This window comes from Struthio camelus, chromosome 22, assembly GCF_040807025.1.
Source record: "Struthio camelus isolate bStrCam1 chromosome 22, bStrCam1.hap1, whole genome shotgun sequence".
Lineage (NCBI taxonomy): Eukaryota > Metazoa > Chordata > Aves > Struthioniformes > Struthionidae > Struthio > Struthio camelus.
The window spans coordinates 8275541-8296706 of record NC_090963.1 but is presented as its reverse complement, the minus strand read 5'-3'; the positions used below and the strand labels follow the sequence as shown (position 1 = coordinate 8296706).

General features: G+C 52.4%; 1 protein-coding gene across 10 annotated transcripts in view; it reads right to left on the bottom strand.

The window, feature by feature from the left end:
* The window catches only part of KIRREL3 (kirre like nephrin family adhesion molecule 3), a 385983-nt gene that overhangs the window by 163451 nt on the left and 201366 nt on the right, over positions 1-21166 (bottom strand). The window contains exon 1 of one of the 10 annotated variants that reach the window (XM_068916747.1): positions 2807-2840. The exons of the other annotated variants lie outside the window; for them this stretch is intronic. Within the exon in view, the coding sequence (XP_068772848.1) occupies positions 2807-2825 (19 nt within the window). The 5' untranslated portion in view covers positions 2826-2840. Of the gene's footprint in view, positions 1-2806; positions 2841-21166 lie in introns of those variants that run through there. 10 annotated transcript variants of the gene reach the window in all.

Sequence of the window (21166 nt, the reverse complement as noted above, 5' to 3'; positions counted from 1 at the left end):
CTGAGCAGCAGAAAACTCCGCGCGCCTCCCACCTAAGAGAGCTGTTCCTCAGGATACATCTCTTGGGTACCACACAAGGCACAGATGATGCTCAGACGTGAGCTTACACTGTGCTAGGTTGGCACCCTTTTCTCCCAGTAGACAAAAGAAAAAGCAGTCTGTGATCAGACAAATAACAACCGAGCCTTCAGACAGCTGAGAGTTTGGCCTCCTGCAATGCTACCAGGCTGCATACAACATGGAGAGACGAACGCGTCCTCTGTGAGTTCAACAGCACTGCACAAGAAAGAAACCGGTCTACAAGCAGGGCGCCGTGTCTGCAGGAGCCAGGACAGCAGCAAGCAAAGGGCAGGCAGCTGCAGCACAAGCCGCAGAGGAGACTTCTGGTTTGGGGAGCAGCCCCTCTCGCGTGGCTGACGGGCGAAGGCAGCAGAGCTGCAGTCGGCTGGTTCAGCGCCATCGCCTTGAGAGGCGTTGCAACAAAACCCCACCACGTCCTGCGAGTCTCGTCGCACCGTCTCCCTGCCAGGTCACCAGGTAATCTACTGGCTCATCAGCCACCACCCGACTCACTCAGCTGCAGGCAACGGGCGACCCAAAAAATCGCCTCCCTTCAGCTCCAGCGCTTGCAAGACCTTTCTGGGCTGCGCTCCGGTAGCTTGCCAGCCAGGCAGGCGCGCCGCCAGGGCGGACAACCCCAGGTGCCACCTGAGAGCGAGCAGCCACGAGACCACGCCGCGGCAGCACCCGGGCGCACGCGAGCCCACCCCAGCTGCCTCCTCCTGCCCAGCAGCTACCCCCGAGCAGGAGCTTTCTGAACAAGAAGCCTTTAGCATCAAGCCCTGGGGCGAGCGGGCGAAGCCTCGCTGTCCTCAGGGGAGCTGCACCCAAGGGGGCACCTAGAGGGCTCACGCAGCTTTTGTGCCATGCGGCACCAGCCCCTCCAATAGGGCTTCGCGCTCTTTCTCGGGTGCTTTTGAGACTCCCCACACGCAACATTTTGTGAGGGGGGCACAAAAACGGTACCTCTCCTCTGTCGTGAGGACACCAGGCTCCCCATCAACTCAACTCAACTCAACTCAACTCAACTCAACTCAACTCACACCACCACCACCACCACCACCACCACCACCACCACCACCACCACCACCACCACCACCACCACCACCACCCTCCAGGGGGCTGCCAAGCCCCCACCACATCGTCCCCAGCAAAATTTACCTCAGCGAAGGGCTGGCAAGCAGCAAGAGAAGGAGCTGCCTCAGCCCCAATTAAGGGAACTGGCAGCACCTGGTGCTAACGAGCAGCCCTGCCCCCCCCCCCCCCCCCCCAGCACCTCAGACCCTTCGGGAACCTTCCCCGGCTGGACGAGCCTCCCGTCCGACAGAAGCCCCATTTATAGTTTTACCTGAGGGGAAAATAAAGCAAATTTGAAAGGAAAAAAACCCAATTTTTTCTAGGCTTCCAGGCCGCCTCGGGTGCGGGGGCAGGGCGGCTACGTCCCAGCCTGGCGGCCTCTTGCAGGGCTACGAGCCTGACTGCAGCGGAGCGGAGCCTCTGCCGTTAACCGCGAGGGGGGAAACGGCCCGAGCAGGCGGCAGGGACGTCCGCGGCGGCTGTGCCAAAAATCAGGAGAAAAAAAAAAAAAAAGGAAAAAAAGGCGGAAGGGCATCTTCCTGCCCTAGGCGTTTGCTCAAATTTTGCTGGATTTGCAAAGCAGCGGGGCGTTTTGGCTGGGGAGTGCCGGCGTGGCGGATCCGCGCCCTCGGGCTGGCGATCTGACGATAAATCTGGGCCCCTTTTGCCGCGACGGGCAGCTGAAATCGAGCCCCGGTCCCCAGGCGCGACGCTCCCCGAGTCCTCCCGCCCGCGCGCCCAAAAAGCCCCTCTGAACCCATTTTTTGGCCTCATCTCCCCGCTGGCTGCTGCCGACGGCGACCGAAGGCAGAGAGGCGCTGAGAGCTCGTGCTGCTCGAAGGCCCCGGGCCGCAGGGGACGGGCGCGAGGGAAGCGGAGCTGCGGCAACCTCCGTAAAACTCGAACACGGCGCCGGTGCCGTCACGCCAGCGCCGCCGCGCCGGCCTCGGCCTGCTTTGCTCCCAAGGAGGGGCCCCTTTCCTTCTCGCTCGTGTAAGAAGAAAGGGACAAATAAATTGAGATTTATGGGATGCCAGAAGAGCTGGGCTTTTTCTTTTTTTTCCCCCGGGAACTCAATTTATTCTTTTCTTTTCTTTTTTTCCCCCCCTCGTAGCAACTGCTCGAAGGCTGCAGATGGAGCGCTAGGAGCAGCTGGGATCTCCTCGGAGGGAGATGCAGTGAACGGCAGGCTGGAGGGGGCGAGCCTGCGCGCACGGGCGCGGGCGCACGCACAGCGTGGCCCCGCTCGCGCAGCCGCGGGACGCTCAGCTCTTGGGACGGCGAGGGCCACGGGGGGCACCAGCAGAAAGGTCTCGGCTGGCCCATCTGGCTCGGGGTGCCTGGGCAGGACGGGGTCTGTCCTGGAGAACCGCTAATTTTCCTGCTGTAGAGATGCAGTTTGTTCAGCACGTTTACCAGGACACAGTTTTGGACATCACCACGGCCTTTCTCAGGCTGCTGCACAGTCCAGTCTAGTTTCTGCCATTCAACATAGGAAGAATATAGGAAAATACTTCCCTAGAGCTACATCTCTATGCAAATGGTTGTGGGATTTGCAAACTGCTGGTAACCTCTTGCTGGGATCAGGTCTTACAGCACCTCCCGAGGACCCCAGGCTCAAGCAGTGCGGTGGAGCACCGGAGAAGAGAAAATCAGTTATTCTGCCTACCCAGACTCCTCACGCACATTGCCTTCTGCTTCCTACCGCCATCGCCACGCCGCCGCCCTGCATTTGTAGGGGATCCGCACGTTGCATCTGCTGTCAACAGCTCTGCAACCTGCCTCTCAATGACCGTTCTCGGTCCCAATTAATTCTAGAACGAGTTTGCCAGTGTGGGTGTCCCTGTGACGGAGCATGCTCTCATGAGGACCTTCCTCCCTGGCGGACATCGGCGTCAGCGCTAGACAGCGCCAGCACTGCGGGCTCACACCAGCAGCTCCCACAGCATCGCCCACGGGCGACTCGGTACAACGTGGCACCCTGCTCCGGCTATGGGCACGGGTTGGGGCTGCTGCAAAATGGAAAAGTTGAGATCGGTTGCCCAAAAGCTCCTCTGGTACATATCAGCTTTTCGAGGGAGTAAATTAAACTCTCACTTTATTTTCTCTGCCTTGCTATTTCCTTCTCTTTCTCTCTCTTCTCTCGTTCTCGCTCTCATTTTAAGGATGGCAGTTTTTTCACAAGGGTTTTTGCCTAGGCTTTTTTTTCCCTCACTTCCTCCCACAGACAGTCTAAATTTAGCGGTCACTTTGCACTTAGCTCAGTGTCTTTTGCCACTGCTCCACAGGCTCCAGACTTTGCAAATAAAAGCCTTGCCAGTGCGGATAGCGTTGCACACACGCTCCTAGGAACAAGGAGAAGGAGCCTTCTGCATAGCAGAGATCCAGGGGTTTTATGGGGCCATGGGAGGGACCAACATCACCACGGTCTCCAGGACGTGTGGAGGTACCTCTTTGCTCTCACTTGCAGTCCCTTTTGCCTTCTGCTTCCCAACCTGGACAGATCTGAATGTTGATCTCTTTTCTTCTAGGCTGCAGTACAAGACCAATTTCTTGGTGTGCCAGAAGGGATCTGGCTTGGTTATGGGCCAGGCAAAAGGGAGATAAGTGCCTGGATTTTGAACGCAAAAGTGAAATGAATCCAAAGTGTTGGGGAAATACTTCCCATGGGAACACAAGGAAGCAGTGCCTGGAAAGGCTCAGCTCGGGAAGAGCAAGCCGTGTAAGGGGCCTTTCCCCACGGCCTGTATCAGGGACAGAAGAAGCCTGAAGAGGAAAATCAGTGGGGTCTCCAGTCCCGGGGCCAGGAAGAAAAGCCAGTTCACAAGCTATTCGGGGACGAGTACCGTGAGAGCACAGCCCCTCAACTGCTCTCCCTCTTCCAGGACATTGGCACCAACCACCTCTTCCACAGGGTAACTGCTCCCGCTGTGCAAACAGCCGTGCCATCTGCATGCAAAAAGAGCACAGATGTACGCCACGCGCCTAGCTCTGCACCCACACAACAGATGCCTGCAGGAGGACGACACAGGCCACAACACATGCACCCCTTACACGGCATGTACACATACACACAGGAGTAAACCTATTGCACAAATATGCCTCTCTTTCAACCCCTGGTTTTGGGCCTAGCTGGGAATCACAAACTATTTTTGTGCTAACATGTTGTATCTTCTATGCCTTTAAGCCATCCTCCGACTTCACGTTCCTCTGAATCTCTTACACCTCCCAAAAACTCTCTCTCTTTCTCAAGTTACTCCTTTTTATGTCTCCACTGACTCTTCAGAGGTGGGAGGCAATGGTTAATATTACATTTTTCTGCAAAACATGCAAATACCCAGAACGGTACTGACAACAAGAGACTTCTGACCAAAGCAGCATGATTAGGAAATGCAGATTTTCTTCTCCCGAAGTACTAGTGATTGGAGTCAGGTCTGCATCACCTCCACAGACTGGCTCTGCCAAGCATCTGCCTTCAATGCTTCTTTTAATGAAGTCTCAACGATTGATTGCTCCCTGCCCTTACTGCAATGGCGCTGTCGCCCCACCCTGCTCTTGCCAGTCTGAGGATTATGGTAGAGGGGTTCAGCCCACACCAGCCCAGGGCCTGTCTCTCAGCTGAAATTTCCTACCTTACAGCACAGATCTGCACACGAGCAAAGTGACAAGTTTGAGCTGCCGTCAGCAGAGGAGCCGGCAGTCTCATCTGAATACAGTGCCCAAGTTTAGTTTTTAATTAAGCCCTTGTGGGTTCCTTGAAAGGTTTGAGATGACACAGCCGCCTCCAAAGCTAGCCTAGGGAGACATTCAGAATCAACACCAAAGTGAGCCTCTTTCTTAAAGCAATATGGAATTGGGGCCTTGGAGAAAGGATGAATTCCAAAGAGGAGCAAAAATGGGCTTTTGTTGAGTCCAGGTTAGGTCCCGGAGGAAACAAAGCTCCTGCCCGTGCCGCCTTTGCTGAACGCAGGGGTGAGATAGTAGTCTCCATTTCCATGCCCGGCCGTCCCTTTAGGGTATCACAGTGACGAGTGCGATGTTTCATCCTGAAGCTATTGCTGTGGTCTATGCAGACGCTAACAGGGGAATGCTGTCCCTTGCATTTACACTGTTAGATACACGATCATTAGACATCCTAAATTAAAGATCTACGGCTACTGTCCAGTAAATCCTAATATGTCTGTATCTACGTAAATCCTGAAGTGTGTGGTTGCTTTCAGGACGTAGATAAATGTACAGCTTTCCTCCCATCCTGCCCCACAATATTATATTTTAGTACTGACTAGAAGATTTCCATCAAACAATATAAACACATTTGTCATAACTGTTCACAATGGCTCGTCTTCTCTGAGGAAACAATTGAAAATGAACAATATTTAAATCCCGGTTCAGTGGGATTCATAGCGACGTGTTATGTGAGCTTTGTTTCTTCCACGCTTCCTTCTGAGCTTCTCCTATTTCTTTTTAGCTTAGAAAATCCCCCAAGCAAAAACATTTCTACCTGGATTGCACTCATTTCTAACTGAAATAAAAACTTGTAGTTTTCAACTGTTTTATTAAAAAAATCCAACAAACCAAACAACAGCAACAAAGGCATTTTTCGAGAAGGGATTCTGCACAGGAAAAATGCTTTTCCTCTGGTTCAAACAAGCACAAGAATGTCCATTTTCTCCACCAGTCTTATTGCCATTTCAACGTGGGGGTAAATACATGGGTGAAGCGGGGAGAAACAGGTTCATGGTCAGAAAAATGAGATGTGAAGGTCGCATGGTGGGAGGCGTAATGGAATTAGCTCGGGGAAGGGGAGGCACAGCAAAGCCTTTAAGGTGACTGTGTCATAGCACGGAAGAAAACTCAGTTTTCTAGTGCCAGTTTGGGTTGGCTGGGTGATGAAGGTGGGTGGAGGAGGAAGGCTTCTAACATGGCAGTGAGGAAGGATGGGCAAAGGGTCGAGCCAACTGTTAGCACCCCTTAAATGTCCCATCGCCTCTTGAGGCAATCTGCAGCCACTTGCAGTGCTGCCCTGTGTCCTCTGCTGTGACAGCTGGCACCTCTTGTCCCCTGCTTTGTCTTGGGGGTGAAGCAGAGATGTCTCTCAAAGCCGACTTCACACGGACACAGGTCTACGACTCCTAGGACTCTGGCTAACAGAACTGCCCAGAACATCCTTGACAACTCTCTTACGGCCAACATGGAGTGGGAATTGACACTGAACATAATTTCCAGAGCTGCTTCTGCCATCATAAAGGCAAAGAGCACTCCTCTGCTATTTCCTGTATTGAAGAGCTCTCCTCGTGTGGTATAAAGATTCGGTTCAAGCGTTCTCATTTTGTCCCCATCCCCTTCACGCCTAGGAGAGGACTTGTGCCCATCTTGCGCTCTGCCAGCTCTGTAGGCATCTTTAACTAGTTCTTCCCCTTGTGCCTAGCAGCTTGAGGAACAACTCAAGGGATATAAGAAAAGGCCTAAACTCTGTCATTGTTTACACCCCACCAGCTGCAAACAGTAATAAATGAATACATAAATCAATAAGACTGAGCTACTGTTAAAAAAAGAAACTATGAGATTTCTTTTGAAAAAGGAAAAGGTAACTAACTACTTCCACGGCCTTTTTTTATTTGCTCCCTAGCTCTGCAGGACGTTATGTTATGTTACGGTAGGTTACGTTATGTTATGTTACGTTATGTTATAAAAAGGTTACGTTTTCAGACTTTTCTCTGCCACAATGAAGACCAAATAGTCAAAAAGAAAGAAAAACTGAGTTTCTCACTTCATCTCATGACTCCAGCAGCTGCAGCATTTGTAAGAGCAATAAACCACCTGGGACTCATACTGAGTTCTTGATCACGGGCAGGATTGGTCAATGAGTACAGCATTTTATAGACCTTGACTGTCATTTGCCTTAGGATCCTTCAAAGGGGACTCTGTATTATCCTAAATACAATGTATTTCTTTTCTAGAGTCCTCTTTCATCAGCCTGAGTCTGGCTTGTGCTAAAGCCAGGGCACTGCTGTAACTGAGCCCTCCTGTACTACTGCTTTCCATTGCTGTGAATGGACACCCAACGTGCAATCCCAAAGATGCTCAGACCTGTGTGCTGTCGTACACGGCTCACAGCCTGAACAGTAGCTCTCTACAGACCCCTGAGCGATTTCTTGTACCCTTTGCCTGCAATGGGCCAAGCAAACAGAAGAAGGGCTCTGAGCCCAGGGGATATAGCTCTTGAGATCTTTCCAACAGGGAGCAGATGGCAGTTGCACATGAGCATAGCAGACATCACTCTGATTATGGATGGGCTCACCTCAAGAAAACAGAAACTCATTTGTCCTTCTATTCAAATCCATGTCTATATTCTCAGCTGACACCAGTCATTGGTATATACAAATCTACAACAGTTTCCTCCAGTTGTTTGCAAGCCCAGGTGGGTAAGCAAGCAGCAATCCCAAACACCACTGTGTTACTACGGTAACATAGCAGTACTCTTGGTACTGCCTACAGCAGTACTTTCTTATAAGGTCCCATGCAGTCCTGCGTAGCTCTTGAAAAGGGCGTGCAAACCAACAGGAGGAATCCAAACAAACCCCCTCACTCAAAGGAGGAAAAGGCCCTCACAAGCTGCCCACATCCATCCCGACAGCCACACCAGCCTTTTATTAAGCATCAAGCCGTTTTCTTTGCCTATCGCTCTGTCTTGTTTCCATTACCTTTCAGCAGGGAAAGATTTAGGTTCTGTTCCCTTGTTTAGTAACATCCATTTGTAACACTGGGATCACTAGGGAGCAGTCAATAAGCACTATGCTGGCCCATCCCCAGGAACTGTGGAGCCGTTAGTTCAGAATATGAAATATATATGGCTGCCTTCACCTAATCTAAAACTGTATCAAATGGCTCTTAACCTTGCCCGAATGAATTCAATTTGGCTACCGGATGTGGATCCAATTCCTTGGGCTAGAAGAGAAAAATCACTTACTAAAGCAATGCTCCCGAGGGACTAGCTTCTGAAAGAAAAGTCTGAAAGATTTCCAGTTCGCTAATCCTGTGATAGCTCACGCAAGACAAATCTGGGATGATGAGGTCTTTTCGTCAAACACAGGCAAACCCCAGGAAACACGGGAGTAGCATTACAAGTACATCGGAGGGGGAATCGTTGGCAAAGCTCAGGGGGGAAGCAATATGCTAGGAGAAGAAAAGGATGGGCACAGGAAGGAGAAGTGAAATCGGAGGATCTTTGGATATTTCCAGTGCCTTAACAAGAAAGCTGGGTCGATAGAGAGAGAAGTCAGATATTCCTCAAAAGTGCGGTGGACGAAGTGTTGGCTGGCTGGCGTGGCTCAGCGCTCAGAAATAGAGAGTTGGCTTTAGTGAACTCTACCTTGGGTTGAGAGATACCGGAAAGCATCTCATCTATTCATCCTTTCCCAGCATCTCTAGATACATCCCGCGCCCTCCTGCTCTCACAAGTAGTGCAGTCTGTCATGACTGAAAGGTCCCGATGGATAATACCAGCTAAGAAAGGATCTGTCCCAGGCTTGGCGTCCACAAGCGAGGAGCCCTTTCTTAAGAAAATCCCACTATCCCTCCTACCTATCTTCACTAGCAGTGCAGTTTTGACCGTCCAGCCAGTTCTCCCTCATCAATAATATCGTTCAGATCTTCCCTACAGCTTTGTTTGATCCCAGGAATTGGCCCAGGATGCAGATGGCTACGGAGAAACACAGGGTCCAGCATGCTCCCTCCCTCCGCAGGCAAACCTGCCTCTCCACTGCAAGGGACACTGCAGGAGATGGTTTTCTCCCCAGCATCGTTTTCTCCCACATCAGAAACACAGTCCCTGGCCAACAGGTGCCAACACAGCAGTTCGATCTCCCTGGCTCGGGAAGCAGCACACAAACCGAGCCGTGCTATTGACTTCCGCCCGCAGTTAATTGAATTGTCTTGTACTACACTTTGTTTAAGCTGATGAGCGATGGCTCTCACTCGAGCATCCAGCTCGCGGTGAAATGAGGTCGGAGCCGACATGCTCGGTGTCAAACCTCTCTTGCTACCCAACAACTGCTCCTGAAAAGCAGCCCCCTCTCCAGCGGGGCCCACTCTTTTGGGTGCTGGCATGAGTGCTGGGCTTTGACCGTTTCTCCCTCTGTCTCTCCCCACCTTGCAGTGAGCGATGATGCTCAGGGGCAAATTTGGATGGTTGCAGTGGGGGGGGCGTGATGTTCGAGAGGAGCCCGTGGCGGGCAGACGTCTCCTGATGGGAACGGCCAAGAAGGCTGCAGGGAGAGATTGCACGAGGGGGTAAGCTGAGGACGGCAGGGTGGGGAACGCAGGAAAAAAATACAGGAAGAAACAGGAGAGAGGCGAGCAGGGGCGAGTGCTCAACAACTTCATTTTGCAAACGAGCCGGGCGGGGGCTGCGGGCCGCCCCCTCCGCACAGCTGGGCTGTTGCCGGGCTGTTGCTGTGCGGCGCGGTGGCTAATGAGGCATCTGCTCCATTTGACAGCCGGCATCTGCTGCCGCTCGCCTCCTCCTGCCAAGCTCCCGGCAGCCTCCGCGGTGCCAGCCCCGGCGCGCGCGGGGCTCACCCTCCCTCGCAGCCAGGTGCGCCCGGCCGCGGCCACCTGGACCGCTCCGGGGCATCCCGCGGGCCCCGCGCAGGGCCGGGGACAGAGCCAGGCGTTGCACCGGGAGGGAACACAGCCGAGGCAGAGGAGGCCTCCAGAAATATCCTGCCCATGAAGCTGACCCTCGAAAGAGAGAGCAGGAACCTTTGCTCCAAAAGATACCCGAGTTCCCCTCTAATTGCCAATATTAAGCCATAAAACTTTATGTTTGCAGTCTTCCCTCTGCTCTCTTCTTTTATGTAACACTCCCTATTTACAATCACTTAGAGCGGGCTGCCAGGCCTGGCATTAAAGTATACTATTCAATTAATGCGGAAGCCCAGGGCAGCGTGGGGGAGTGGGAGGCAGCACTGAGCAACGCTCTCCTAGCCGGGAGATGGGAAACACGCTGACCGGGACTGACTTTAAAGGAGGTAAAACTTGGCAGCTCAGTCGGAGATGGAGCGAAAGCAAAACCCAAGACTGGAACAACCTGGAGACGGGGAGAAAATCGGGATTCAGATGTGGCCTGTCTCTAAACCAGAGTGGTGCAGGGAAGAGTGGGGGCCAAGTTGCTTTTCCGTGGCAAAAAGGGTCTGTTTAGAGCCAGAGACGCCCTTCTACTTCGCTCAGGGTCCCTGTGTTTGAGGTGCAGCCAGGATGAGCCAGGTTTGGCCAGCTAGGCAGAGGCTAGCATAGCTATTTTGCCAGTGGGAGACCCTCCCGGGGCTGCCGGAAGCTGCTGCTCTTTTCCGAGCTACAGAGGCCCCTTGCTAAGGGGGCTAAATTGCCAAGGGCTCCTCTTTCGAGATGAAATTTTAAATCAAAGTTTTGATCACTACTGGTCACCAAAGACCCCGCAGTGCTTTTCTAATCATGGATGTGTAAATCCGGTATCTAAATCAAATCCTGGCTAATTAAATTCCCAGTTGAAACTCAGTATTTTCCCCTCATTCATTTCCTGACCTGAACGGCTGCGCAGGAGCGCTGTCAGGCAGTAAGGGCCAAAAAAAGCTGCATGTTCAGGAACGGGGGAAGGAAGTCTGCATGCGTCCGCGCGTGGATTTGGGGGCGCGCACGCGAAGTGGCGTTTGTGAAAGCCATTCATGAGGCTTACGAGGCGCCGAGAGATTCACCAGAAGAGAGCAGCGAGGTGTGCTACATAAATGGGAAGGCAGTTTGAACATCTTATCTGAATGGTAGCGCTCCTGCTTCCTTTTTGCCGTCTTTAATGAAAAAATATGTGTTTCAGGGAGATACTGACGTGTCATTAAAAGTAACAGAGAGAATAATGCTGAGATAACTGGGTCAGATGAACGGTGGGTATAAAGCCAAAAAGACCAACCTGATTTCCCACCCGCAAATGCGAGACGCCTGGGTTCTGCTCCTGGCTCTGGTGCTGAGATGCTCAACCTTGAAAAAGTCACTTTTCCTACTCTGCCTCAGTTTCGCCACTTATAAAACAGCAGTACCTCCCACTGTCAACTAATTACTCGATGCCTATGAAGCCCTTTCAGAGAGCTGGGCCAAAGCGACAGTATTTAGCACTCCCTGAGAACTTCTCAGCCAGAGCTCTCCCCACCGCGTGCAGAATCATCGCTGGCTCTGTTTTACACAAGGGGTGAACAAGGCACAGACAAAAAGGGGTTTTTTTGAGAGCCAATCCAACATCTCACTGCCAGCTTTTGAGCGTTATTATCTGAGGGTTTCACATACTGTGCCCAGCAACCGGCTCTGGTTGCCCCCTCGCGAGGCACTTTAGACGCACAGCCCGCTCTTAGCACTGTTTAACATCACAGGTGATACCTATCGCAAAAGCTGACAGAATACGCGGCTGGGCAAGGGATGAAGCCTGATTTTTACTGCATTTTAATCCAGCTCGATTCTTCCTCTTTGCCAGCATCCCACTCAGAATCAACTCTTTGAGCAGGACCCCATCTGGCTCGCCTCCGTCCACCCTAGCGGCAGCCAGCTTCCCCCCTCTCCTCCCTGGCTCGGCACCAGCGATGCTCCTGTCTCTTAACTGAACTCAGTAGTCTCTAAAACTGGGACTCGGCCGAGCAGTGTCTTAAATCTGAGGCCCTCCCTGGATATTTCCATACTTTGGAGGTTTAATGTGTTGTATTTAATGTACTCAATTTGGAAGCCAGCAGGCAATGCAATCTTCAGGTGCACGCCACGTGAATAATGAAACTCTCTCAGTCCCCAGCTCTCAATGCACCTGAGTCCCTGGAACCACATTAGACGAGGAAGAGAGAAGAACTGCCCAAATGAAACTCGGCAGCCGAGGGATAACGGGCTAAAATGCGTCGAGGGCTGATGGATGGATTTTGGGTGTCCCAGCCAAAGTGAACAACATACTGTATTAAGCACACACTGGGCACACCGTCTCCAGGAGACATTTAACTGGCCTTAATAATGTCGGCATCTCTTAATGAAAATACTCTGTTCCACTTAATAAGTGCAATGCACTCGCAAGCCATCAGTCTGCCTAACGCCGGGGCTTTTTATCAGGCAGTGGCGGGCAGGCTTTGCTCTCCGATGGAGCTGACCCCGTCAGAAACGAGAAAGCTTGTTAGTGTAAAGGCCGTCGAGAAGCGGATGCATTAGCAGCCTGGAGGTAAAGCAGGAGATGGGCAGAGGAGAGCATCCCTCCCTCCCATACGTTTCCAAATTAACCCCAGCACCTACAGAGTAATCACCAAGTCCGCTGACAGAATTACTCTTACTATTTATGAGCGCTCCCACCGTGTCCGGGGCTCCCGGGGAGACCGGAGCCCCAATCCGGTCGGGGCAGAGAGGGAAAGCACGGTCTGCACTCGGAGAGGCTCACGCTGACGGTCCGGACTGTGCAAAGCGCTGCGCCAGGTATGCTGCTCCCTTCATGTCCCATTAACTTCAAACCTGCGGGAACCCGCTCCGAGGGTGACCGTAAATCCGCTCCCCTTGGTTTCCTCACTCTACCGCAAAATGAAGATTAATTTCAGGCGCAGGGTAAACCCACGGAGACTATTAACTCCGCTGCAACAGAAGGGAATAAACACCTCAGGGCACGTTATCTGCACGGGAACCTCATGCCCTGGTTCTCTGGGGAAAAAGGCAGAGGAAAATACTCTCCCTTGCAAAACGTGGACTGAAACAAGTAATAAATTTGAGGTTGCAGAATTAGCAGACGATAAAGGACCTACAACGGAGTGGGTGTTACATGGGAAACAAGCCACCTAGTACAACGGGGCCTCAGCCGGTAATTGGGATTGCCAGGCACCAGCCTAATAAAGCCAGGAACAACAATATTACTAATGAATTAAGTACTGCAGGATTTGGCTCCGTTGCACAATTGGGGTCCTTCGGAAGGTAACAGCGAAGGGAAATTGAAACCACTGAGCAAATTGATAGTCTGAACTCCCCCGTAACTTGCTCAGATATCAGAATGTCATGTAACTTAAAGTCTGCTGTGGCAATTACACTCCTCACAAGATCTGACATGGTGGAAAGAAGTATTATAATGATAATATTAATATACAAAACCTTCCTACTAAGAGTAAGTCATTAGACAGAGTGCAAAAAAGATGCATAGGCAGAACTAGATGGAAAAAGAACGACGCCGAGAGTTTAAAGGGAAGGTTATATATATAAAAAAAAAGCTACCAGTTCTAAGTGGATTATGGCAGGAAGGCTGCAAAGGGAAAGGGAGAACTGCTCTGCACCGCGCAGGAAGGGGCTGCTGCCACCCCGCGTGCTGCAGGGGAGATGGATGGCAGGGAAGATGAACGTCGGGTGGTGGCAGGATGCACACACTATGGATGGGCTTTGTCCCACGTAATTTTGGAGGCGGAAGAGGCAGCTGAGCCTCACACGGTTGTCTAGGCCTGACTATTAAAGGCAGGTGTCTCGCTTAGCCGTGGAAAACTTTGAGACGGCAAAGGTTAGGTGTGATGAAGCTCAGTAACGTCTGCGTGGATGCGCCACGTTTGCAGAGGGGAGTCGAAAGTTGGTATGACCAAAACTGCCCATTTCTAGGGTACTCTGCGAGGAGACTAGAAGTATTTCCGTCCAGCAGCAGCAAAAACGGGAGGGAATCATACCATTAAAAGCACCCAGGGTTTTTCAGCCGTTCTCTCCAAAGACAAGTATAGGCACGTCTTCCCGCTAGCCCGTGGCCACGAACCCCCCAGGCGAGCTCAATAAAATCAGTAGCCCTCCTTCTGCTTTCATCTTAGCATAGCTCTTTGCGCCTGGTGATGAGAAGAAACCCAGGTAGCAGCTGAAAACATGCTGGGTCGCTTTTAGTCGCGGGGACCGCAGTCGGGCCGCACCGCTGGGTGCTCGTGGCAGGCTCCAACGCCACCGATGGTGTTAAAGCCTGAAGAACTGAAGAGCGGTGGATGCTGCTTTCTCTCCTGAGCCGCCCAGCTCTTGTGGCTGGGCTGGGGGGAAAGCAGCTGCAACGCCAGCACTGGGCACATGGCAGTGACCGCAGTCCCGGACGCAGGCAGGGGCACGATCTGCGCCGTGGAGCTGAGAGGCTCCGAAACAGAGGTGACGGTTTCGTCACAGCTAGACGGCAGTCCCCAGAGATGGTGGCCCTGTGGCGGCTGGTTATCGCCCCTTGGGTTTTCCTCTCAGACCTTTATCAACGTGAGCAAGGAGATGAAGCCAAGAAAAACCTGTCCTCAAGGATCCCCCAAAGCTCGTGCCGGCCGGGACAGCCCTGCGGCCGCCTGCCGAGCTGCACAGGTTAGGGCCAGCTACTCCGCCGCCCCTCGCCTCAGGATTTGTCAGGGCCGGCGGCTCCAGCCGTCTCTGCACTCGACCCATCTCCCCCTTCCTGGCCGCCCTCGAAGAGCCGCAAACCTGGCGGCTTCATCCGAGCTACGTACGAGCGCCGGCCTCACCCAGGGCAAACGCGTCCGACGCTGACGCCCGGGCTGCGCCCGTCTCGGGCTCCCTTGTCGCCCCCCGGCCAGACGCGGCGGGCGATGCTTCCTTGGCGCAGACCAGAGGACAGAGGCCGAGCGGACAGACGAGCAGCCCTCTTAATTTTTCAACCCACTCCGCAATCGGCCAATGGATAGGCAATTAGCTCCAAAACACTTAGCTATAAATTCCTCCTTTATTCTCTTATTTGATTTTTTTTTACTGTTCCCTGCCAGATAACCTTAATTTTTCCCCATTTGTTTCAGCGCATCATTATTTGTTTGCAATCATTGCCTATTAGACAGCATACTGCAAAGAGCAAACGCTCTCCCTCAATAATGTAGTCCTGAAAAGTTCTAATATGTTATTTGATCAAATAATCTTTGCCAAATCAAAGCAATAATGTTTTCCCCTTCAAAAACATGCATTTATTAAAATGTAAAGTAGTCTGATCATGTTGGGAGTGAAAAAATAAAAACAATATTTTTGGTCCTTCGCAGGAAAACATTGCGTATTTAGTTTGGATGACTTCCCTAGAATTTTAATTCAAGCCTTTATTTATTTATTTATTTATTTATTTGGCGTGCCGGCCAGCTGGGGAGCAAACCTAGCGCGTCTGACTTTTTTTTCTTTTTTTTCCCCTTTCTTTCTTTTTTTAAAGCACCCTCTTCAGGACTTTCAATTCTCGCTCTCCGCTTTTGATTTGCGACAGAGCTCCTTTTGGTGCAATACCCGCCGAGGCAGTAAAGAGCGCGGTGTCCTCCCGCCGCAGGTGGGGGAGCTCGCTCGCGCTGAGCGGGTCGAGCTGCTAGGAGACGGCAGCCGCTCCTGCTTGGAGCTGCGCTCCCCGAGGCGCGCGCCTTGCCTCAAGGGCCTCGGCAAGCTTGAAGCGCCCATTGCTCTCTGGCACCAAGGAGAAAGAAAGAGATGTATTTCCTGATCCGAGCGTTCAAATAAAACCACGATTTACGCCCCAAGGCACAGGATCCGCTTGGAGAAAAAAAAAAAAATCACGGGTGCTTTCTTAAAAAGTAAATTTCAGTGGTTCTTTTTTTTTTTTCCCCCCCTTCTGAGCTTTGAGCTTTTAAAGGGTCTTGTTTTACAGCGGTCCCTGCAACGACGGGAGACCGAAACCGTCAAAAATAACGCCTGCCCCGGGCTTACACGACGCCAGGCGCCGGGTGCGGGGGCCGAGCGGGGGCGGCCGCGCTCCCGCCGGCCCGCTGCAACGGCAGGCCGCCCCGTCTCCCCGAGGTGGGGGGACGGACGAGGTCGGAGCCCGGGCGCCTGCCCAAACGCCCGCTTTTCCGGCCGGGAGGGAAGCGCGGCGCGGAGCGAGCCGCTGCCCTACCGCCACCTCGGTGTCCGCCGTCTCGCCTGAGCGCCCAGCAGGAGACCCACAGCACCGGCCACGTCCTCCCCGCGCTTAACCCGCCCGCTTACAAACTACACGGAGGACGGGGTTTCCTTCAGCGGCGCAGGCCCGATTCAGAAGAGAGGCGAGCGTACTGCGTTAAGGCACTTCTTCTTACTGTAACGCGCCATAACTGAGCGGGGGGCGGGGGGACACCCAGCCTTTTGATTCCCGCTTAATAGGCAAAGTCACGCAAAATGTGCTTATATTTGCTAAACCACCCATATAATTTCTTGCAATTAGGGTCCAAGTACATGAAAGATCATTATTAAAACTGAGACCCTCCAGGAGTTTCCGTTAAGCGTTTGCTTTTTGCTGCAGTGGGGACGATTGCTCACAATAATATAATTCCGCGTGTTCAAAGACTCAAGAGTACGCTGAGTGGGCAAAGGGAAAAAAAACCCAGCTAACGGTAAATGATATCTTAAAAGCATGAGAGAGGTTGAAAAAGTGGATCCATGTAGAAAATAATATACTATTATTTTAAAAAAGTAGATTGCTAAAATGACACACTTCTGCGATTTTGTCTGCACAAAAATCGTCTTGGCTGAATCCTTAATGCAGAAGGGCTTTCTTTCTTTTCTTTCTTTCTCTCTTTTTTTTTTTTTTAGTGATACTATAAAGCCTGCAGAAATATCTTAGTTATTTACCAAGTGATTAAACCACAGTCATTTATTACAGTTTTACTAGAACATTGTTTTCCTGGTTCTTTCAGGCTTTATTGCCTCCAATATAACACTCCCCCCCTTTAATAATCCCCGTTGCTTTGACTCTATTGCCTTATATTTTTAGATTTCTTTTAGCGTTTTGCATAAAATCCCAACTCTAATGGGCTTTATAAAATGCGATGTATTGTCACGGATCCAAACCCTTATGAAGATAATTATCTTGGCCATTTGTGTTTTCATTACGTTGAAAAATCCTTTTCCTTCCCCCCAACTCCAACATTTTATTCCCTAGCCCAGATAAAGGGGTCTTTTTTTGGCTTGTTTGCTTTTCAGTCCTTTCGCAATGAAAGAGCGAAGCCCGAGCTAGCCTCGCCCTCCGGAGACGGTCCATTCGTCCCTCGGAGGGGCAGAGGAGCAGGGAGACAGGACGTCGCAGGAGGGCGCGGGCACGGTTGGGTGCGCTCCGGCGGCCGGCAGAGAGCGGCGTGAGAAGCAGAAAGGAGCAGAGAGCTGGTTTTTCCACTGCTGACCCCGAAGCCAAGGGAAATATTGCAACAGGGTGACAGGCACACAAGCCTGCGTGAACGCAGGAGCAGACACCACGTCCCAGGGTAAGTAATTCAGCGAGAGCCGGCGGGGGATACGGCAAGGAGACACCGGGTCCAGCGCCCCAAACAAAACCCTGTACGTTGGGAGGAAATCCAAGACAGCGAGCTCCTGGGACGCTCTTGGGACCATGATACAGAAGCTCAGCTGCTCTACAGCCTACTGATCCCCAGAGCAGAGGCAGTGGATGCGAAAGCGGAGCAAACCTGAGCTGGGGGACGATACCTCACCTCAAGCCTTCTGTTAGTGCTGCGCGCCCAGGGCTCTCCTGCAAGGGAGGAGAAAGCGGGGCGACGCGGCACGGAGAGCTGTGCTCCTCTGGCTTACGCACGGCCGTGCAAGTCAGGAACCAAAGGGTGGGCATAACAAGAAGAGACCATGTTTTCCAACTGTTCCGTGATTGCAGGAAATAGCAGGAAAGCAAGCTGCCAAGGGGTGGGATGAAGGGGGGAATACTTCCAGCTAGAGATGGGGAACAAAACCCAGACTCGTGTGTGCCCTTTCTGAGCTTGCGTAGGGAGGTGCACAACCCCGAGAGCCACACATCACTGGTCAGACCACAGGAGCTGGGCCAGGATATACAAGTTGAAACATGGGACATACACATGCAAAGGTCAAGCACTACACCTTGGAGAGATTTCTCTTAGAGCAGAGGCAGGTCTGGCTTGCAGGTTCACTGATCAAACCGGCCTTTCATTCTCCCTAGCTTTTTCCTTGAAGCCTATGCATGTTGCACGGAAATGAAAATATGTATCATTTGCTCAAGCAAAGCTCCCTTGGAACTGCAAAAAGCAATCACGTACTTGGTGGATGGGGGAGGCTGTTCTGCCCCGTATGGAAATAGGTATGGATACATATTTTACATTCCTATAAAACTAGGGCTATTATTTCCACGGGAGATATATCTGAAACTCCTGGTAGAGCAATGACAATTATTCTACAACAACAGCACGCAAGCTATTCCATTCACCCACCTAACTGAGCCCGTGTGTATAGTCCAGGGTGTACTGGGAAATAAGTCTGCCATTGATTCATAAACACGCTGCTGCAAGGAATCAGGAAGACAAATAGTGCGGCAGGATCACATCCAGGGTTTCGGAACTGCATCAAGAGCCAGATTCTTCCCCAGATTTACTTGGGCGCAGTTTCGCCGAAGATGAAGGGCCAGCGCTGCGGGGGGTCGCGAGTCGCATTTGCTCTGAGGACAAGAAGGGGGACTGAGCCCCGTGCTCTGTCGTTTCGAGCTCAGTTGCCTGCACGTTTCCCCTCTCCATGCTTAAAGCTGAGCTCCTCAGTGAAACAGGGCCTCCTTCTCTGCGCCCGTCCGTCCCTCGCCACCCGCCATCGCCCCACCCTGCCTCGCTGCCGGGCTGCGGGACGTCACGCCTGCCCTTTGAGTTGGAGCAAATGTCCCTCTTTCCCAGCGCGGCTGTGACTCAGCCTAGATTAAAAGGAATCGCGGCGACGTAGGGATTTCAGACCCAGCCCGCGGTCTCACACCAGGCTACGCTACCTCGCCTTGCTGTTCTCAGAAATCACAGCCTGCCTCCTAATCACCACCCCTGGGGTGACACTGCCCCACAAATACTCTCGGCACCATGAGCCTCAATGAGCCGGGCATTAACTCTCCAAGGTATCAGGGGCCCTTGAAGAAGGTTTCTGGCCCTTCAAGGCCATCCTGGGAGATGGATAAGGTCCCTTTGGGAGGTGCCTTCAGCTCACCCCGCTGAGGTCTTGTGTGTGCAGTAACTGTTAGGCTCAAGCCTGCGCTTAGCTTGAGCTGCAGCAGAGCTCTCCCTTCAAGCCTGCTTTGATGACCCCAGGAGGACGCTCTGATGCTTGCAAACAGGGAGACCCAAAGGAATAGGATGAATATAAAGGTACCGGCATCACAACACAAAAAGCTCTTATATTTACAGAAACGCTGGCCTGAAACCAAACAAGGGAGCCTGGTTTCTGGGCCTGAGGCTGCAATTTTCCCCCAAGATTAATGTTGAAGATTACTTCATGAAAATATTACTTAAATCACCCTAAAAGCTTTATGAGTCCTATTAATCCCACTGAGCTCGCGAGAAACGAGGCGACCTACTCAAGACCACGTAGCCTATGTTGTCTGGAAGAATGTGGAGCCACGTGTGGTCCTGGCAGGACTCCTGACCCAGCAATTTGTGCCCTCACAACGCCTGTAGGATGCTAGCGGCTGGGACTGATGGCATCCACCCTGCAAAGGGGAATTTCCAGCTGGGTTGCCTACAGACCCTGTCTGCCTAGGGACAGGTAATGGCCCAGGTAATGTCCGGGCGTGATGCTAGGGTCATCTCACATGGCCAAAGCAGTACCTGGGGCGGGTGGCAGGAGCTGTGAGTAGATGCATCGTTGGGTCTCTGCAAAAGGGCATCATGTACCCGTGTTTTCTCCCTGGGCACATCCAGGTCACCCAAGCCCATACCTCAGCATAGCTTCGTATCCAGCCAGGGGAAACAAGGACAGTCGAAAATGCAGTCTTGACAGAGGCAGAGAGCATGAGTGGCAGTGCTAGCCAGACAGACGCCTCCCACCTCAAGAGACACTTGACCTAACCGGCGTCTGGATGACGACAGAGTTGCCCCGTAAGCCAGTGTCCTGTCTTTGTCCTTCCTTCAGGGAAGACAGAAGGCAGAAACCTTATGTCTGGATTTGCTCCTGGGCAGGAAACCTCCCTCCGGACCAGCCTGGGGACAACAGCCACAGACCTCGAACGATCAAGGCCCTCACCGGAGCGCGTGATGCTCCCGCGCTGGTGCTGACACCTCGCTGTCAGAACACGCTTCTCTTTAATTAAAAATGGCGTGCGTGCCCCCCTCTCTGCGCTGTGACTGACGCTGCCAATTCTGCTGTGCTTTAGATGTGTCATATCGTGGTACATCACATACTAATTAACACATCTTGTCAGGTCCAGCAGTTGGCTTCAGTAACATGTTTCTAGCAGCTGCCACTGGACCCAGCAGAGGGACCAGGGCAGCCTAGTTAGGCGGCAAGGACCTATACTGACAATTTTATTTAAGGGAAGAGGGACGGAGCACGGTCCTAGACCAGGGATCGCAAGGTGGCTGCAGCTCTGACCCCAGCGGTCACCTGGACTCCCAATACAGCAAGTTTTCCCAGCTCATCCTCATCTTGCGATGAGACAAAAGCAGCGTCCTGCTTTTGTTGGGCAGCTGGGTTTAAGGGCAAGGCTTCGTGCTTTCAGAGCAAAGGCGGTCAAGTGCTTTGCAAACAGAAATGACTTTAGCTCCCCAGCAGCCCTGCACGAGGAATACGAGGGATGGAGAAAGCCAGGCTCGGAGAAGGGAGGAAGCAATCTGGCGCAAGGTCACCTGCCGCCTCGGAGGCGCCGAGTTTTCTGCCCTCAGCATCGCCAAAGGAAACAGGCTTGACAAATTCAGGAGCCGAACTCGTGCACCCTGACTCCTGCCGCCCTGCTAATTATTAGGCGAGACAGTTTGGCAAACGAGAACACTGTACCCGGGCGTCCTGGCCGCTCGGCTCTTTGTGCTATTAAACATTTAACGCCGCTGGAGACTGCAGTCGTACGCAACCTGCCTGCTAGCCCCCGTGCCAGCCGCCAGGTCCCGCTCCCTCGCCCGGCGTCCCAGCCAGCCCTCGCGAGGACACAAGCAAAAGAGGGAAAATTGCCTCGCTTTTAGTTTGGATGCTAAAATGCATCCTGTTTCCTTGGGGTAAAAACAGCACGTTTCTATGCAGTCCAATTTGGAAGGGATCGTTAACGTTTTAATTGAAACCGAGGCACGGACCAGCGACCGTGAAAGATCCCACGGCATTTTCC